The sequence below is a fragment of the Sorghum bicolor genome, chromosome 4, assembly GCF_000003195.3.
Source record: "Sorghum bicolor cultivar BTx623 chromosome 4, Sorghum_bicolor_NCBIv3, whole genome shotgun sequence".
In the NCBI taxonomy this organism is placed as follows: Eukaryota; Viridiplantae; Streptophyta; class Magnoliopsida; order Poales; family Poaceae; genus Sorghum; species Sorghum bicolor.
In genome coordinates, this window is record NC_012873.2 from 7093986 (window position 1) to 7114788 (window position 20803).

The 20803-nt window shown below is 44.9% G+C and overlaps 3 protein-coding genes and 1 pseudogene across 4 annotated transcripts; all 4 read right to left on the reverse strand.

The window, feature by feature from the left end:
- LOC8082925 lies at window positions 633-4248 on the reverse strand. Of its 2 annotated transcripts, XR_002451886.1 has the most exons (9): window positions 3956-4183; window positions 3701-3829; window positions 3252-3367; window positions 1982-2063; window positions 1820-1879; window positions 1616-1723; window positions 1440-1485; window positions 918-1205; window positions 633-785 (listed from the first exon to the last, which is right to left on the reverse strand). XR_002451886.1 is itself a non-coding variant. In XM_002453461.2 (8 exons), exons 1-8 carry the CDS (start codon window positions 4049-4051, stop codon window positions 988-990), a joined length of 855 nt encoding a protein of 284 aa, XP_002453506.1. In that variant the 5' UTR covers window positions 4052-4248; the 3' UTR covers window positions 633-987. The 2 variants fall into 2 exon arrangements, 1 of the variants encoding a protein (XP_002453506.1); XM_002453461.2 differs by having other exon boundaries at window positions 633-1205; window positions 3956-4248.
- Window positions 6657-7879, reverse strand: LOC8082926 (annotated as a pseudogene).
- Window positions 8263-11053, reverse strand: LOC8082928 (F-box/kelch-repeat protein At1g55270). The gene is made up of 2 exons (XM_002453464.2): window positions 10716-11053; window positions 8263-9772 (listed from the first exon to the last, which is right to left on the reverse strand). Exons 1-2 carry the CDS (start codon window positions 10743-10745, stop codon window positions 8495-8497), a joined length of 1308 nt encoding a protein of 435 aa, XP_002453509.2. The 5' UTR covers window positions 10746-11053; the 3' UTR covers window positions 8263-8494.
- On the reverse strand, window positions 15212-18388 carry LOC8082929 (transcription factor HY5). Its single transcript, XM_002453465.2, has 4 exons — window positions 17991-18388; window positions 17578-17773; window positions 15861-16017; window positions 15212-15481 (listed from the first exon to the last, which is right to left on the reverse strand). Exons 1-4 carry the CDS (start codon window positions 18076-18078, stop codon window positions 15416-15418), a joined length of 507 nt encoding a protein of 168 aa, XP_002453510.1. The 5' UTR covers window positions 18079-18388; the 3' UTR covers window positions 15212-15415.

The window sequence follows — 20803 nt, forward strand, 5'->3', positions numbered from 1 at the left end:
GCTTTGTAACCGAATTGGTGTCCGACGATTTGCCTGGAGCTATTGGTCTATAAAGTTCTCTTTTTTTTAAAAAAAAATGCGCCAACCGTGTACTCTTTGAATATTTCTTCCAGAGTCGAGTACAACGCATGATAGTTGTTCATTAGCACTATTTTCTTCACCATAAACACAAAATCCTGAAATCACATGAGATGGAAGGAGGATAATTTTGGGCGTTGGATAGATTATTGTTGGAGTTTATTTTCGTATAAACTTTTTTTTTTACTATTGGATGCTAAATATGGACACTCTTGGAGATAGTTGTATCTAAAACAACTCCATTCAACAATTTACCACCCGCTTGATTGAGGAGCATTGTTTTAGCGTCCTAGCCACTGTTCGCGCTCCCTCAATCACCAAAAAATATCATTCTAAAACCTATACTACGAAAATATATTTCATGATAAATCTAATAACACTTAGTTAATATTATAAATATAATTTTTTTAATAAACTTAGTGAAATGTAAGATGGTTTGAAACTAGAATGACATTCTTTTGGGGCAGATGAGAGCGAGCAACTGCCACTCGAAGATTGTCATAATGCATAAACATTTTCGTTTTCCAAATGCATCCACTTGAAAGGGCACCTCATGAACAAGTACCATCAACATACAGCTTTAAAAAAAGTGCCACCGACATACCGATTAGGACAGGAAACTGTTGCAGGGGAGAAAACTATAAACAACTAAAGACTTTCCAGTAATTCTCACGCTAATACATCACAAAAAGCGAACATTGAAGCACCTACAGTCCAACCAGTTAGTCGAAACATCAAAATTTCAGTATGAGTTCCCTGCAATTTCAGTTGACCAAAACATCCTAGAATCGAACGGCCTCCTACATAGTGAAAGACAGGGAAAATAGTTATTGGTATACCTGCGTGCAACAACCGTGCTGCCATATACTATACTTGGATGCGAATGCAATGAGATTCTTTCAGTGGATGTCAATGCTGGATCTGCTTTAGCTTTTCTTCTTGGTTTTCATAATCTTCAAGCCTCTTCAACCACCGCAAACCGAGATCACAGCCTGCCTCAGCTGCGATTTGAAACTGCTCTTTCGCTAGCTTTATTGGATCCTGCTGCAGGGTCCTTTTCCGCATTTTCCCAGTTGATGGACTCTTGCCTGAGTTGAATCTCGTAATCACTTCAGGTATTTCAGCACCTGAAAACAATTGCAAAGTTAGGTGGAACGAATAATTAACTTGTAACAAGATGTTACATGCTTTAGAATGCCCAAAATAACCAATATTCCACAATGGAAAAAGTCTACATCACCCCCTGAACTATGGGGTGGTGTCTACTTTAATCCCCGAACTATGAAACAGTCTAATTTACCCCCTGAACTATACAATAATGTGTAACTAAGTTACCCAGACACTATAGTCATCTCACAGACCTTTAAGAAGCAAGGATCCATATGCGACAGCAGCACCAGCATGTCCCTGGTGATGGTCAGAGTTCAAGTCTCAGAACATAAACCACAATCAAGTTATGTATACGAGAAACTGAACTTTGAGCATGTAATTCATATCATACTATCAACTATTCAGTTTTGTTGGAAAAACTTGACACCTTTTCTGAAGCTCTATGAAAACACCACAACGCGGAAGCTATATCTCTCTTAACACAGTCTCCAGTTAGATATACAGCACCAAGAAGATATAAAGCGCCAGGGTGCAGCTGCAATCAAGGAGTCAGGTCAAAATAAAATAGCGCTGACAAATGCCACATCAGCAAGCACAGGATCAGCATTCAGATAAGCAGCCCACTGCATACCTGATCAACAGCTTGCTCAATGTAATGGAAAGCCTGTTGATCTGACTGAACATAGTCATTCTACATTAGCAACAAAGACAAACCATCAATTAAAAGAACACAAATCCCATGAATATCAAAAGCCCACTGCCTAACAAAAAACTAGGTATGAACTGTGAAAACCTCAATTCTTAGTCGACATCCAAGTTCATACTGTGCATCTGGATCACCCATATTTGCAGCTTCAACCAACAAAGCAGCACCACTGCACACGTGAAAACGGAACAGCTTTTAATTCACATGGAATTCTATCGAGTCCAAGACATGTATCATGAGATGGCAGCAACAAAAACAAATGTTCCAAAAAGAAGCCAGCAACTTCATATAGTATTTTATGGACTAATTGAGTGAGCAGTTTTTAAGACGATCCAACTTCAGCCCCTTCTCTTCCAATTTTGTTTTATGTCAAGTTGCTAATTCCAATACATTCGTCTCCCAATATAATTCAATTCAATGCTGAGGTAGCAAATTATGAAGCAACTAAATGGTGCATAATACTATTCTTGCATACTCCATAACAGAAATATATTGTTCGCAGCACGGCAGCAGTGACCTCCAACAACCAAATCTCAATACTGATTACTATTGAGGCTTCTCACAGCTTGTGGGTTACTGATGAGATTTCAACCACTAAATACGTAGTACCCTATTTCTCTAATGCTACCCTATAGCTTGTAACCATTGATCAAGATTCTTGGGCATAGTTGCATTACAGTACAAAACTCTGCACTTCTATACACTAAACTTTCAATTGCAATGACACTTTTTGGGTAGAATAGGATACAAATAGTTGTCTAGCACAAAACATGTGCTGCGCAGCATACTAGCCATATCAATCACAAGATCAGTATGTGAATGCATGGCTTAAACAAATTATGTGGCTTAAAAAAAGAATTTTTTAACTAATTCTAACACCATGCTATATTTTGAAATAGTCTTAAGATTGATAAATAAATAAAAAGTCTTGTTAACAAATTCTGATAGATATTAGGCACATATGAATCAGTTGCCAACTCTGCTAGCTAATTCACAATCCTAGAAGCCTAATATAGTAACATATTTATCATCTAAATGATACATAGTGGTATCATATAGCAGCAAATATATGATGAGCAGCGTGCCTGCTAATGTAGAATGCATATATCAAGTTTCTGAAACCATAACACTGATAATACTTCTACCGTGCACTCATCAATGGTTTAGGACTCATTACTCAATCAACTTAAAGGGAATATGTAAAAGGGTTGTCAAAACAACGACAAAAGCATTGATGAAATGATTTTCGTGAATTTCCATGTTCCTGGAAGCAATAGAATAGAACATAGCAGCAACATAATTTACATGGCAAAAAAATCAGCATTACATTAAAATTACAAGAAGTAAAGTTACTCACACTGCCTTACAAGCTCCAGGAACATGATACTTGAAATGCATTTTGCCCAGCCAATACCTCGCATGTGTATTATCATTATCAATCTCCAAAGCCAGCTCAAAGTTTTCCTTAGCACCCTTTACACATGAAGAAAGTTTTGTAAAAGGAGACGTTAAGACCAATAAGCAGTGTCAAGCAGGTGTCTATGATAGGTACAACTTAGAAGGTTAAGCTGGTTAAATAACAAGGTCAGTGTGATCTAGTGGAATATCTCCACTACACAACTCCAGCTGATTAATTCACGGAATATCTAGAGAACTCGTTACCCCAAATTCTCAGCCAATTCTGGAGATATCACAAATTTCACCTACCGGGCTACAATCAGTGAACTTTTTCTGTCTGGATTAGGTGCTCCCTCATCTTATTGCAGAGAAATGGGGGCAGAAAGGAAGATAAACCCTAAGCCGTACCCTTAGAAGCGGGATGAGGCGCTTGTCATTGCGGTCGGCGTAGTCGATGACGCGGTCAACCTCCTGGAGCGCACTCCATCCCTTGGCCACCAGCTCCATCGCCTTCTTGTTCCTGTCGTGCATCCACCTCTGCAACCAGACACCAAAATACGAAATAAACCGCATCAGCATTTCTGCTCGCCACCAGCGCCGCCTGTATAAAACATGGCTATCATCAGATGGGATCCACCCACGGCCCACTCGACGCGCACTAACCTGTGGGTTCCGTGCGGCGGCGAGCTGGCTGGCGCGCATGGAAGAAGACGAAGACGAGGCGGCGGCGGACAGCCGCCGCGCCGACGCCGCGAGCATGACGGCGTGTTGGGCGAGGAGAGCGGCACGGACCACGAAGGCCTAGCCGCGAGCTACAGCTGGTGCTCTGGCGGCGACGCCACCCCCGCACTCCCGTCGGCTTCCTCTTCTTCCAGCGGCTGCGGGCGAGGGGAGCGTGGAAGCAGTGGGGCCGTGGGGAGGAGGCGAGGAGCGGCCGCTCAGGCCGTCGAGAGCCCGAGTCGCTGACCGGTGGCCCCGCTTGAAACAAAGCCGAAGCTCATCGCATTCATGGGCCGGGCTGAGCTTAGGCTAGTTAACCCAAAAAACCAAAAAATTTTCAAGATTTTCCGTCACATTAAATCTTGCGGTATATGCATAAAATATTAAAATAGTCAAAAACAAAACTAATTATACAGTTTACTTGTAAATCACGGCATAAATCTTTTAAACCTAATTAGTCTATAATTAAATAATATTTACCACAAACAAAAGGGTTACAATAACCGAAATTTTTTCATTTCGGCAACTGAACAAGGCCTTACTCGAGACCCGAAATTGTACCGAGACACGGGACCGGTTATGCGGACCTTCCCAACAAAATTGTATATCTTGCCTCTCAACTTTCAAAAATCTTTAAACTATCTCCCTTCTAGGGTTAAAAGTGGTTTCAAGGCAATTTCATCTTTTTGAGTTAAAAAATTCTCGCAAAAGATTTTTAACAAATGCAGGCATATGATAATTATTAATATTTGGAGCTTGAGTAGCACAGTTACTCCCTCCATCAAAAAAGAATGGAAGTCTTGCTTTACACGGGAGTCAAACATTCCTGAGTTTGGCTAAGTTTGTCAAAAATAATATTAACATTTATATCTTAAAATTAGTTACCATAAAAACATATTTCATAATAATTCTAGCGATATTTATTACGTATCATCAATGTTAGTATTTTTCATAAAATGTTTAGATAAATTTGGGGTTGTTTGAGTCATCAAGAAGTGAGATTTTCATTATTTCTTGGACGAACGAAGTAGTTTTACAAAGACACCACAAACGTCTTGTTAGCGTCTGTACTCAGGTCCAGGCACTGACGAGTGATAATCTGCGTGTCTCCTAACCTGAATGGTGATGCAAGAAAAAACAGAGAGTTTATACTAGTTCGGGCCGATGATGCCCTACGTCCACTGAGAGGGTCGGAGCCTGTATTGCCTTGCACCCGAGAGTGTTTGTAGTAGGGGAGTACAAGCTTGTTGCGAGAGAGGGATGAGTCCCAGGTCTCGGCTTTAGGGAGTGTGAGAGGGGGTGTGCTCAGAGTCCTGAGGTGTCTGACTCTGTGCGTGTGCGCATTGAAGTGTTCGTGTGTCCCCTATGGGGTGCTCTCCCTCCCCTTTTATAGCCACAAGGGGAGGTAGAGTTTTTACATATGTAAGTTTGGTGATTCATCCTCAATGCGCAGGGGAATTACAGTGTCGACACTGTGGAGATCGGCCGCCACGTCCTTGTGACATGGGCAGTGGTGTGGATGTTCCTGTTGGTGGTGTTGCCGAGCCCTGTTTGGGTCGTGGCCATCTGATCCGAGGCCCAGTACTCCGTCCTGCAACAGTAGAACAGTAATTACCAGAGTATGGTAACAGTGGCGCGGGTTAACTTCTCCCATCCCTCTTATTGTCGTGTCGTACTCACAGTGACAGAGGTGAGGTGTTATATGGACGGGAGTTGTTGAAATAGTGGGCGACGTGCCCTGTGGCGGCGTGGGAAGCATGACTCATGTCGCGTTAGGGGTATGGCCGCCGTGTGTGAGAAGCCTGGCGCCGAGGCCGAGGCCGAGGCTCGGGCGAGGCGTTGATTGCGCTCGCGCTCGAGGCCAGGGCTCGGGCGAGACGTTGATTGTGCTATGGCTTGGGGCTTATCCCTGTTCCTTTTTGCCGCTTTTTTCTTCTTGGTTAGGGTATCCTGATTTATGGTACCCAACACGTCTCACTGTCGATAGGAAGATCACCTATAGCCTTTTCACACCTTTGAACTAGTTTGGAGATTGGCGGTGCACTTTGCTTCTTATGTTATAACTAGCAAAAATGCCCGTGCGTTGCAACGGGAGAAAAATAGCTACAAAATATTAATAGAAAACAAGGACAAAATGTTACATATTTATTTATATTTTACCCTTTTTATAAACACTAAAAGCTATAATTTATCTTACGATGACTACATTACGTGTGCACCTTAAACTAATTACACAATTTGGTTATAAATCACAAGACAAATCTTTTAGGTCTAATTAGTCTATGATTAGCCATAATTGCTACAATAACCTACATGTGCTAACGATGGATTAATTAGGCTTAATAAATTTGTCTCGTAAATATGAAGTATACTTTCGTAATAAACTTATTTATAACTCAAATATATTAATAATATTTTCAATATTTTTAGTCAAAATACAAAATTGACTCCATAAGTAAAAAATATTTCTCAAAAAAAATGCCGATAGAATAAAAAAATGATGGTGATATCACGCTATACCACATTTGTTTGTAAGTTGTTCCTCAAACAAGTCATGAAAGGAGATCGGCCGAACACTCATTCAAAGTTAGTCAAGGTTAAAACAAATTTATCATGATTAGAAAAGCTTTAGTAATACTTTTAGTTGAAATGTAATCTTTTTTGTTATAGATAGATGAAGGATGAAAGCCCTATTGAGGGGGTAACTTTTGTACTACTACTACCGGCCTACCTACCGCTGCTCATATATCACACATTGAGAGGTCACCATCACAAACAACCGTACAACGTACTCGTCAAACACCGCTAGTGCGTGAGCCATCTGAATTCAGCTGCCCCAGCAGGCTTTGCCGCTCCCAGCAGCGTCCCTCCCAAGCTCGCGGCGTGCAAGCATCTCAGCGAGAGCGCGGGAGTGCGGCCACTCGGGGTTCCCACGCGTCGCGGCCTCCCTGAACATGGCCTCGGCGCGCGCCAGCGAGTCGTCCACCGTGTCCCCCACCAACCTTCCCAGCACGTCCGTGTACCGGTCTGTGGCGTTGCCGTCCGTGGCGCGCGTGATGGGTTTCCTCGTGTCCGCGAACTCCACCTCCGCCAGCGGCGACGGCTTGTGCTTCCGGTAGTTCCCTGTCCTCCTCTCTCACCTTGCTCGCCGCGGACGCGGACCCACCGAGCGTCACCGCCTCGCGCGGCTCACGCTCCCACTCCCACGAGGAGGACAGCCGCCGCTTCTGCGTGAACGTGCCTGCCGCCGGGTCTGCGAGCTCATGTTCGGACCCGGCCAGCGGCGGTTTCTTCTCCGAGGGCGCGAACGGCAGGACGCGCTGATCCGCTACCGCCTCCATGTGCCACGGCGTCGCCGCCGCTTTTCCCACCAGGTTCTTGCCGCCGCGGCCCCAAGCGCCAGTGGCCTCCTCGGCGCCGGAGAACTTCGGCAGCCGGTCCATGTAGTCGTCGCTCGGAGCGTCGCTGGAGTGCACGGCCGTGTCGCCCGCGCCCGCGGCTTCCGTCCAGACGGACAGGAGGCAGCAGCGCGCCGCGGCCAGGAGGTCGTCTATGGTGGTGATGGGCGGCCTCATGACCACCGAGGACGGGCTTAGACGACGTCGGCTGCGGGGGAGGCGGCGTGCAGCGGGGATCGAACTGGATCGTGGATTTTGCCTTGTGGGCGGATTGATTTGGGATCAGGAGATTCGTTGTCGCGGGCTTAATCGGAAGTTGACGGAAGGGGAAGGGGCAGAAGATTTGGGGCAGACTGAAATTTTGGCTCTTTATAGATAGATATAGATATGCTCACAAAAAGTATACTTATGTTATCTTATATATGGATATGGATTTTCTGTTGTCACGATCTTCTTCAACATCAGAGTGGTTAATTGCATGAATTTTCTATTTGTTATCTTCTCCTTTTTGAACTCGTGGTTTTGTGGTTGTCCATGGTCCTTAGTCCTTACGATAACACTCGTCCAACCGCTCCACTCTCCACAGTGATACGGACTGCATTGCCAACGTCAAGGAAAGGTATTTTGAGTATTGGTTTTATCAGAAGAAAAATGCAAGATGGTCCTACTCTCAGATGTGAGGGCATGAGAATGAGACCAGAAGAACCAGGGCTGCACCTAATTATCAGGAACACAGGTGACATGTTTTTACGTGCAATTATCAGGTCAAGTCTTCTCTCGAAGATACAGCTCTGAAGGAAACAAAAAAACAAATAGTTCTGAAGAATGAACACAATAAAAAAAAGGTGTGTGTAATGTGAATATGTGATCATACCGAAGCTGATCATACCAATCTGTATACTGTATATCATATAAACTGTATTTGTACAACGATCACATCCTTCAGATGCCTATAATTCTCGCTTTTTTAGGAGTACTCTTGAGCAAACATGGAGATTTCTCAATTTTTCTCACATACTTTTCAGTGTATGATTCTAGTAACTTCTAAGCATAACTCATAGAGCAGCAACCAGCAAGTCATCAGCTAGGCCTCAAGAACTTGGCAATGGAGGATGTTGTTCTTGGCGCGCCTGCGGCCAGCGAGGTTGGCCAACAGGCCCGTGACGAAGCTCTTGGTATGTGCTTTGCCGGCGAGGGTCTGCCACCGCTGGTTTCCTGCCCCGGGCGCGACGTCGACGGCCGAGACGCTCATGTCGTCGCGGACGATGCAGAGCCTTCCGTGGAGGGCGACAATGGCGGCCGCCTCCGCCGCCTGGGAGCTCCCTCGGTGCTGCTTGCTGTCGACGCAGGTGGTCCACGCGTCCGCGGCCTCGTCGTAGGCCCTCAACCGGCATCCGTCCTTGCAGTCGGCAGCGTAGAGCCGGCCGTCGACGCACGCGCTGGGGCTCCGCCACCCGGTGACCATGCCGTCGAGGACGACGGACCACGCGTCGGCCTCCGGGGAGTACGCCTGGCTCAGCACCTGCTGCTGCGCGCCTATACCCTTCACGTACCACCGCCCGCCGTGCACCGCGCTGACGAACGGCGCCATCGGCGCGGCCATCTCAGCCACGAAGGACCACCGGTTCTTGACCGGATCGAACACCTCGGCGGACCTGAGCCCGCCGCCGCTGCCGCTCTCGCCGCCCGCGACGTACAGGCGGTTGCCCATGACGCACACGTCGAAGCACTGCCGGCGGCGGAGCATGTCCGGCGCGCGGTGCCACCGGTTGCTCCGGGCGCTGTAGAACACCACCCGCCGCATGGCGCCGCCGCCGCCCCTGCGCGGGTCCGTGCCGCCGAGCAGGTACAGGTGGCAGCCGCCGAGCACGGCGCAGCCGAACCCGTCGGCCTCCGCGTACTCGCGCGGCACGGGCGGCAGCGCGCGCCACGCGCCGCGCGACGGGTCCAGCACGTCCCACGACACGCGCCCTCCGTGCCCGTCCCTGCCGCCGTCGCGCTTCACGGCGTACAGCCACTGCTCCGCGAGCCCGAGCCGACGGCGGAGGCCGTAGAAGTAGTTGCCGGCGAGCAGGCGGCACCACCTCCGGCACACCAGCCTCAGCTTCCAGTGGTCGGCTCTGGGCACCCGGATGAGACAGGCAATGGCGAGGTCATCCGGAAGGCCCGGGAGCAGCGGGCACTGCCCTCCGCGGCTGCTCCGGTCGGCGCCTGCGGCAGGCCGCGGCTTGAGCGGGTGGATGGACGCCCTGAGGCTCGGTTGCACGCACGCCTTGGACACCGGGATTCGCCTCGCCGCCGCTGCGGCGGCGGCGGTGGCGGATGATCTGTCCACCCGGCAAAAGCATGCAGAGCTGTCAACCTGCAGTGAACCATCACATCACAAGAAACAAAAATTGTTAGGCAGCTCAACAAATTAGTATCAAGAAGAAGTAGGCCAGCCAAATCATAAATAAAAAGAAGATTATATATGAGCTAGAAGCATCATAATTGGTGTTGTTGGGAATTAAACTGAGTGTGTTTATTTTGCCATAAACGTGATTGGCTGATGAAGCTTTAGAGTGATCAGACAAGAGCATGAGACAGACACTGAATGCATGTCATGAAACAGCAACTACTTATACAGAAGTAGTTGAACAACTACCTTCTGGGGGACCAGGCAAGTTTGATGGCATCGCCATGCAAGTTTCACCATGAAGGATTGAACTTGAAAGGGATTAGCAACGGCGGTGATGATTTATGTTTGCATCAATACATTTTCTCTAGAGGAAGCAGTGCTGAACGTATTGTTATATGCAACTAAGCAACTGGATGAATTTTCCACAGGTCAAATGAAAACGATTTGTCAACTAAATTCACTTGTTCTACTCTGCCCAGAATTATGCGCGATTACATTAGAAAAAGTGTAATCTTTTCTAGAAGAACGTCAATAATTCTCAGATGGAAAAGTCGCCGTAAGAAAATATCTAGATCCTCATACTGATAGACGCACACATACTTCCATCCGACTTCAAAATAAGATTCCTTGGCCATTTTTTTCTTAGTGTGTTTCTTCTGAATTACTAGATTCCAATCCTATATGAACCAACCAACCGAAACACTTTCAAAGTGATCGATCCATGGGAAAACACGTTATGATGAACTGATGGTCTGTCTGACTAAGAACAACAGGCCAGAATCATTGTCAGAGGTTTCCAAGAACCTGCTCAACTAAAGCAATAATCCAACGATGGCATGTATGCAAATTAAGCAAGGAATGTGTATCATCCAGGAGACGAACAGGAGAGATAGAGAGAGAGACTCACCAACGGAGGTGCTCGGTTCCTTGTGTCCATGGCTGTTCCTGAAGCAACAACGAATCGATCGAGAAGCTGTCTGGAACTGCAGGTCTACAGCTGCAAGAAGAAGCCAAGTAACCAAGCGATCACGAACCGGACATCACATCACCGACACCATTGATATCCCCGTCCTCTCCGTTGGCCTCCCAGCCAGCCGAACCGTTGGAAGAAGCTGGGAGATGACAGCCTCAACCAGAAACAAACTCCTTCCAGCACCCTGCCCTGCTGCTGCCTTTCTGCAATTGCGAGGAGGAAGACGAGAAAGAAGCGGCGACCCCAAAATGGAGGCCGCCCCTCGCATTAAAGCCTGGCGTGTGTGCCTGCCAGTGGACCCGGTCCGCAGCCGTGGGCCTGCGCCCTGCGGCACCCACAGCCCACAGCCCACAGCCCACAGGCCCCTACCTTTCGGCTGCTGTCACTTCGTCTCCTTCTCAGTCAACCACTCCTGTTCGTCTCGTCTGCATGGCTGATCACTGATTGCCTGCCCAGAAGATTATCTATCCTCCAGATCATTATCTGGGTGCTTGGCAGCTGACCAGCAGCTGAGTCTCCTTCCGATGCTGAAAGATGAACTCCTGTTGTAACAAACTGCTTTTGTTTCTCCTGCCGTTTGTTTCTTTGTTTTTGCCCGCTGCTCACTGAATAGATCAGCAGACAACATTAATTGTTTAGCACACATGCTTATCAGTTTTGATCTTTCTGGATACAGCTAGTTATAGTCGCAGAACTTTCATGAACATGTTTCAGCCAGTTTGTTTGGCTCAAAAGTCATAACTGAAAATACTGATGTCAAAATGTAAGCTATCGGTGTGGTGTGACGGCAGAGCGAGAACTGAATACTGAAGGTCGACGTCGACCACGGCCACTACCGTAACATAACCTCTAAAAGCAGGAAAGCAGACAAGGGGTAACGGCAAGCGACAGCGTCAATAATCAGTCAGGATGAGGCGAAGGCAGAGACGAATACGAGCAACTAAACTAATTGTTGGAGACTTGGAGTTCCTTGGAATCAAAACAAGGGGAGAGAGGTGAGATGTGATCGGGGCCTGGCCTCACATCGCCGGGAGATGATAGGTAAATTTGCAGGAGCAATCATAATTCAGAGGATAGGGCTGCACGACCAACATATATTTATTTATTTTAGATAACGGAACCAAGTTCCAGCATATATGATCTCGATGACAATGTGCACCATATTTATTTTTATTTTCTTTGAAAAAAGAAGCACAACGACGTCTTTTCAATTAGGGATGTCAATAGTACAGCTCTCACCTGCGGGAAATTCCTATTTTACTTGTTTTCCCTAGCTATCTTTTTGGTGTAACAAAAGTTTTCTCCTACTTAATGATATACATGCCTTGGACGATCTCCAAAAAAAAAAAGTTCGGGCCTTTTCACTTATGAGCATAAACCTTGTAGAGACCATGTTTTGTATAGGTTTGTAGTCCAGGTAAAGGTGACCATTTTGCAAGACCTAACATAGATACAGGCACATATATGCATGTACACTCAGCCCTATGAGTACTTCTCACTATTAAATGGCACATTGCCTACCACTAAAAAATAACACTATTAAATCCTATAGTAAATTTAGAAAAAATATGGGTACCTATATGAAGTCGAGAACTTAATCTAAATAGCCAGGTTTCATTACAAGAAACTTTATATCAAGTCATGGATTTAAACCTAGATAGACAGATTTCAGTATTTCACCAAAATAAACCTGCGGGTAAAGGTGACCATGACTAGAAAAGAAAGGTAAAATGTAATTAAGTATAGAATTTAGCTTTAAATAGTTTGCTTGTATATTTTGGCCTAGAGATTGTTAGGTAGGACACCTTGTCCACGCTCTAGACCTATCACTTTATGTTGTGTACTATAGAACTTATTAGGGCACTCACAATGCAGACTCTATCATAGAGTCTAAAGTTATTTATTATCTCGAACAATGTGGACTTAGAGTCTAAATAAGACTTGGAGTCTTGTTTTTTCTACCTCTTTCTTCAATAAATATGCTGCCACATAAGCAAAATACCATAAATAGTATGTAATTAATTATCTTGGACTCTGTGATAGAGTCTTGCATTGTGAGTGCCCTTAGGCCAGTCTCAGTGGCCCGTTTCAATGCACCGTTTCCAAAACAAATCCGCTGACAGGGCATCAATGAAACGAATAGTGAAACAACCTCTACAATGGATGAGTTTCATCTTGACGTTTCCTAGGCTGGGCAAAGCATTTAATTACTGCAAAATGATTGGATCACATGTAAGATGGTGAAACGATTTAGACCTCAGTAGGGATTTCATCCCGTTTCACCGCGTGGGAAACAACGCTCGCGGAGTTTCACCATGGTGAAACTACTTCCTTCTCTCTCCTCTTCGTTTCATGCAAAAAGTGCAATTTTGCTGACATGACGCTCTAATAAATATGCATGACATCCTGGTGAAACCCCCACTGAGATTGACCTTATATGAGTGATCACATACACCCCTATTATCTTAGGTTAGTGGACTTTCCAACAAATTACACAACCAAAACTTTGAGAGTTACTCAATCAAAAAGACTTAGCATAGCACCTTATATGTTGTACCCACTATCATTTTTATAGTGGCATTAAAGTTAAAAAGACAATGTTTCATTTTTTTTAAAAAATAAACTTTTTCCTGGGTTGCTTCATCTATTTATTGATTAACTCTTTCATGCTCTAGGGTTTGCACACCACGGGGAGGTAGGGTCATAGCTGAAAATATTGTTCGCTGATTTATTATGAGAGAAAAATATTGTTGGCTGATAGAAAAAGTACGACTTGACAAGCAAACGGGCTCAGGGAGGCACGTAGTGGCCAATGATTATGTCACAACAGATTTTAGATTCTTAAAAATAAGTTTTTGTCTCTAATTTTTAAAATATAATTCTGAGCAAAAACTGGTAAAGGTGTTTAGATCTCTAGTTTTTACGAATCTTAATTATTGCTCATTGGGTCATAAGAAACTAACAAAATTGGCTATCAATAGCTTCTTGATTTTTAAGAATCTGACAAAAACTGATAGCAAAGACTGATCTGTTTGAACCCCACCTAGTTTTTAAAAGCCAAATCCTAAAAACTGGCAAAATCTGGAGGAATCGAAACAAGGTCTACTCGCGTTCTGGAGCAAACACCAAAGCTATTTTAATCATTCTTTAATGAAGGTGCACGTGCCTTAGCCTTGTTTACTTGCAAAAATTTTTGCAAAATGTGAACAGTAGTATTTTCGTTTGTGTTTGACAAATATTGTCCAAATATAGCCTAACTAGGCTCAAAAGATTCGTTTCGCAAATTACATACAGACTGTATAATTAGTTATCCTTTTTATCTATATTTAATGTTTCATGCATCTGCCGCAAGATTCGATATAACGAAAAATCTGAAACATTTTGTAAAATATTTGAGGAAGTAAACAAGGCCACATGTCAAGGCAAAGTGACGTTTTACTGCGTGGGCCGTGGGCAGACCGGCGATCGAGCTTGGGCTTGCAAAATATTTTGCAAAAAATGTAAATAATACCAATTTCGTTTGTATTTGACAAATATTGTCCAATCATGGATTAACTAGGCTCAAAAGATTCGTCTCGTCAATTCCGACAAAACTATGTAATTAGTTTTTATTTTCGTCTATATTTAATATTTCATGCATACGTCTAAAGATTCGATGTGACGTGAAATCTGAAAAAATTTATAAAATTTTTTGGGAACTAAACAAGGCACAATTCGTCTTGCTGAAAAGTACAGCAGTCAGCAGTGCAACGTCATCACTGTCTCTCTCACTGACCGTCTGATCGATATCGATACTTGGAGCGAGGAATGCTTACCGTGCTCATGTGTGTTTAATTAAAGAAAACTTGATGGACTATCACGGCAGTGTGGGAGAAGAAACTGAAAGAGAAACGTTGACGTGGAATACAGAGTACAGACGACCTGGTTTGAGCAGTTTTCTTACTTCAGGCCTTGTTTAGTTCTCATATAAAAACTTTTCGCCATATCACATCGAATATTTGATACATGCATTAAGCCATTAAATATAGAATAAAGATAACTAATTACACAATTTTTATGTATTTACGAGACGAATCTTTTAAACCTAATTAATTTATGATTAGAACTAATTGTTACAATTATAAAATATGCTATAGTTTTTAAAACCTTTGATTTTCCGAACTAAACAAGGCCTGAAAAGCCATGGAAGACCTGGTTTGATCTGTATCCTACCATGCAAGGAAAATCACTTTCTTAAGAGCTTCCCCGTTTCGTCAGCTACTGAAGGAATGGTTGGTTTAAATGGCTAGAGGCCTGTATCTGAGTGGTGCAAGGATTCGTTTTTTTTTTTTTTTTTTTTTTTTTTTTTTTTTTTTTTTTTGCGCGAGAAGGATCTTCTCTCTTTTAGCAGATGATGGTGTGTAAACCAAGTTAAATGTCCCAAAATGATATGATACATATTAAATGCACTCCATAAGTTCTTCTTTTTCTGAACCATTCGTATTAATACAGTGATATATATGACTGTCTGCACAAATCCTTCACCCCCAGTTTTTGGGGTTCCCTCCTTTGGCCACAAAGCAAACTGACCAAATCCACTGAGCATAAACATATGTTTAGCATATAATGCATTACTATTTTCCTGTCATTCTGAACTATTGGCCCTCTCCACTAGCAGTGCTTCCTGAACCTCTTCTGCTTACAGTGGTGTTCTTCAGTATCTGCAAAAAGGTGAAAAACTTCAATCAGAATATGTTCGATTTATTCCTGCATCACCCTAACATTTTGTCACAAAACAAAAACCTCGCAACCCAATATAATTCCAAATTGACATGGTAATATAGAATACAATCAATTAACCAGCAAATCTTTTTGGTGCACCGACAGCTACTAAAGCAGCAATAGAATGAATGTTGCGCATAGCAGACAATGATTTCAGTTCTGATGGTAGAACAGTATGTGTAGAATAAAGACAGCATCATAGTGTCCATGATCGATGAAGCATAGAAAGTAAGTACTAAACAAATTTGGCAAGATGATAGATAATCAAACAGTACACAAATTTGTATGTGCTAAACACATAGCAAAAATAAAATGTACCTGTCGGAGCATCTGGTTCTCGTTCTGGAGGGTGGAGAGCCTCTCTTCCATCTCCGAGTTCTTCTTCTCCAGGTCCTTCACCTTCACCTCCAGATCAGTCAAATAAGCCTTCTTCCTCTCTCTTGCCTGTTGAGCTGACACCCGGTTCCTCAGTAATCTTCACAAGTCACGAACATAGCAAATCAAGACAACTTCCAGACCCAAGACTGGATTAACCATAGCACATATACATTGCAATTTAATGCAGTAAATTGGAAAAAAAAACCTAGAAGGTTGAGACATTCTTAAATGGTAAAATAGAGAATAATTCCGATAAGGACAAATTTGACATTTCCCCAGAATTCATGAACTAATTTGAGATCATATAAAGTAATTCCCATCCCTGATCAATTTGAATAATTAAAATCCTACACTTGCATTTGCATACCAGCTAAACTCTCAACAAGGATATAATGTTTATTGCACTATAATGGCAACAGCATTGCTTCTTTAGGGAAACATTAGCATTAATGTGAACAATTGTATTATTGTACTCTGAAAGTATCATACAAACACTGAAACGCCACTAGTGTCCAAAGGTATCACCGTATCACTCGTGTCAAATAAACACCACCACTCCAATGTCGCCATCACAAGAGGTGCGGGACCAACACAGATGCTATAAGCATAAAGGAACCATATGATATGTGCAAAACTGTTATCTGCTTCTCTTCTCCCACTCCACTTGCATTGCATTTGTATCTCACCAAACTATTTAGATGAACAAGTAACACATCACGCTAATTTCAGAAGTGTTTTTGGACCACCTTTTCCTACTGTTGCTTCTAGAAAGAGAGAAGCACAATTCCAACAAAATACAATTTGAGCATCACTGTCTAATGATCTTACTTAGCAACTAACAATCCGGGTAATAAGGTGGTGTTTTGTTGTAGGGACTAAAGTTTAATAGGTATCATATCGGATGTTATATGGGGTGGTCCATGGGGTATTCGGATACTAATTAATAGAAAAACAAATTACAGATTTTGTCAGTACTCCACGAGACGAATTTGGTAAGCCTAATTAATCCATCATTAGCACATGTGTTACTGTAGCAATTAGTGTCTAATCATGAACTAATTAAGCTTTAAAAATCGTCTCGCAAATTAGTCTCTAGCTATATTTCTAGTTTCGTAAATAGTCTATATTTAATACTTTATGCGCATGTGTCAAACATCCGAAATGATAGGGAGTAAAATTTAGCGGCAGGAACCAAACGGGGCCTAACCTTATTCATGCATGATTCTGAAAACATAGTCTTCCAAGTTCCAACCACCTATCTCCACAGGCACTCGTTTCTTATCTGAACCCCACAAAGGGGTCCTAATTCTGATGTGGATACAATATGGTCCACTACTAACACTAAATCCAAACAGGCATGGATCATGAAAGATATTTTATTTTGTCAACAAATGAGCCAGCCCATGACGCGGTCACTCATCCCTTCATCCTAACAAACTGAATTCCGTACTACTAACTTTCTTGTGTTCTCGAGCAGCAAAGGAAAAAAAAATGAACTAACGTGGAGCAGTATACTCCTCCTCCCACTACTACTATATACTGTATCATGCTATACTTTTAATTAAACTTCCACTGTTCCACACACAGGTCGCCGGTGATGTTGATGTATATGCTAATATTTTACTAGGATATATTTACAGAAAAAAATCTCACACACCTTTTGAGGCGCTTGTGCTCCTTGTCGGCGGGGCTGCGGACGCGGCGGCGCGCGCTGGCCTGCGCCGTGGACGACTGGGCCAGGGCGCGGTCTGCGCCGGCGGCGCCCGGGCCAACCTCCCTGCCCGACGTGGAAGCTCCCGGCAGCTCCAGGCCCAGCTCCGGCACTCTCCTTATCTCCTCGTCGCTCTCCATCCCTGCAACTCAAAATCACACCACACATGTTTCAGTTCAGCAAACGACTTTGCTTGACATGGCTTGCACAGTTGCACGAAAAAGGAAACGAGAAATCTATCGGAAGCGTTGGAACACAAGTTCTAAAAAAAAAATCGAAGAACTGAGAGTGGGTGATAAAGATTAAACCAAGAAGATGCAGGATATTTCGAGAGTGGCAGAGGAATATAGCTAGCTTGCCTTCCTTGACCTCCATGTCCATGTGGTGCGCGGAGCTAGACGACCTCTCGCTGCTGGAAGGCCGCGAGCTCGCCGGCTGCTCCTGCATTCTTGCTCGCCCTCCGCCTCCGCCTCCGCCTCCGCAGATTTGGACCGCGCGCACTCCGCTTCTCCTTCCCTATCTGCCTGCGATCCTTCCTGTCCTGTCTGTCTGTCCCTCCTCGTCGTTTGCTTGTATGGACCAAGACTGCTTTTTGACGCCACACAAGTCTCTACGACTCAGCTCCTCAGCATCTCCAAGAATTCCATCCACACCCTTCCAATTTTACATCCAGGTCCACGTGCACGGGAAGCAGTGAAGCACGCACACCGTAGGAGGGTGTTCACGTCACGGTTTCCAGACGTCAAGGTCCTTCCTGCAAAACCTGCTCCAGCGACAAGCATTAATTGTCAGACAGGGTTTGGGGGGGTTTTAGGCGGCCGCGACACCGCCGTCCACCCTTGCACAAATCGCACGGCGGGGACACCGCCCGCGTGGCCGCCGCCGAGACCACGCGTTCGCCGGCGCCAACTCAAGGCGCGCAGCCCCGCTACGTGGCCGCGCTCCGGCCCCTCGCGCTCCCCGCCCGCCTCGCCGACGCGCGGGCCACCGCGCCACCACGGGCCCGCGCGTCGGTGGCGCTGCTCCGCGGCCGGGCGCGCGTTTCTGTGCACCGGCCGGCCGCGCGGGCGCTTTCGCGTGAGGGCTCCCCGGCCGGCGCTCGCTCGTGCGCCTGACGGCCTGAGAGGCCGAGCGCGTTGGCCCGTCGTCCGCCACGCGAAAAAACCCACGAGGGGTTCGTTCGCCGTTGGCGTGAGGTACTGAGGTGGTGGACGGCAATGAGGACGGCGCGTGCCGTGTGCTGCCCTGCTGCTGCGCGCTTTGCCGGCCGGCCGGCCATCACGTGCGTCGGCGTCCTAGAGGTGTATAGACGAGGAGGCAGATCCGCAGATGCTCGATCGGTCGACGGCGTGCAGGTGCAGGGCTGCGCCGAGGACACAGTTCTCAAAAAATTTTACAAAAGATTTCAGATTTTTCGTCATATCAAACTTGCGGCACGACATTAAATATATATAGATAAAAATAATAACTAATTATACCGTTTATCTGTAATTTGTGAGATAATTTTTTTGTGCCTAGTTAATCTATAATTGGACAATATTTGTCAAATACAAACGAAAGTACTACTATTTCTATTTTGCAAAAATTTTTGGAAGTAAACAAGGCCTTGTTTAGTTGACCCTAAAATCAAAAAAACTTTTCAAAATTATTCGTCACATCGAATTTTAAGTCACCTGTATGAAACATTAAATATAGATAAAAATAAAAACTAATTGTATAGTTTATCTATAAATCGCGAAGCGGATTTTTTAAGCTTAATTAGTCTATAATTAAACAGATGTCTGTCAAATAAAAATAAAAGTGTTATAATGTTAAAACTTTTTGATGGCTTTGGGCATTTGGGCTCCGCGACAAAACTAGCAAAGTAGCGCTGGGACTGATGTGCATGTGCAGCCGATCAGCATGACAAATTCACTAGTCACTACTCCGTGCATGGAGACGTGGAGTTGTCGCACGCTGATTGGAACATTGTAGTTGTAGTGGCAGCACCACAGCACAACGGTGTGATAACCCTCCCTTGGAATCGAATTATGTTCAGTACGCAAACGTGTATATATGTCTTCGCGTAATTAACAAAATTGTTACTTAGTGTTTTTTTCGTATGCAAAAGTGACTTCCATTCGTGTTGTCGCGCCCAAAAAAATACTCTCTCTACATTTAGTTAACGAACGAGTGAGATTCAATTCTTTCATCATTTGGCCATATCTATGAACTAGTTTGTCTCACGTTGGGTATAGAACTATTTGGTACTTCCTCCCTTCCTCCAAATTATAAGTCACTTTAATTTTCTTACAAACTCCATCAGCTCCAAATTATAAAATATTTCAAAAATCTCGGAAAGTCAAAACATCCTAAGTTTGATAAAAATTATAGAGAAAATTACAAGAACTTATGATATCAAATAGTACAATGAAAATTATCCCGCCCTCATGCCGTCAGAGCAGACACCAACACCAGTCCACACGTTTGGCTTTGACACCGACCATGTCGTCGGCGCCAATGCGATGCACGTTGTTGCGGAGGCCACGGGCGATGCTTTCTCCTTGGTTGGAAACAAGGCGGCGATGCAAGACTTGTTCGCGGCTTTGCGCCTGCGTTAGCGGGCTCCTCTTGGTGGTCATATAGTGCATGACACACGTGTTGCTGTCGCGTGCCTGCATCGAGACGTCTAGCGCCTATGGTAGCCACGTGGGCATCGATGGACGCGCTGCCTTCATCGACGTTGGCGAGCTCTACGATGGCGACGAAAGGCGGTTCCTGGTGCTCGTGTACGCACCGGGTGGCTGGGGACGGAGGGGGTCACCTGCCTAGTCAAGACGAGCTGCACCTGCTAAGAGAGATTGTGATGGGGCACATACGGCCTCGATATCCGCTTCCACCGACTGGCGTCTAGCCCCCGATGGGCTACGCGAGCCTCGTGGTCGCTCTGTTCGGTTGAGCTCATCTGCCAAATCTGCTAGTCATTTAACAATATTTTTTTCTCATAATAAATCAGCGAACAGAACTTTCAGTCATGATTTATCAGCCAAGCGAACATCTCTAGGGTTGTGCAACTGGATACACCCCATGTTAAAGCGGTTGTCTCGAGCCTGTCATGCCCGCTGGGCGTGATCGTCGCGTCCTCAACCTGTTCTGCACTCAGCTGGTCAGCGTGGCCGTGAGCTCGCCGTCC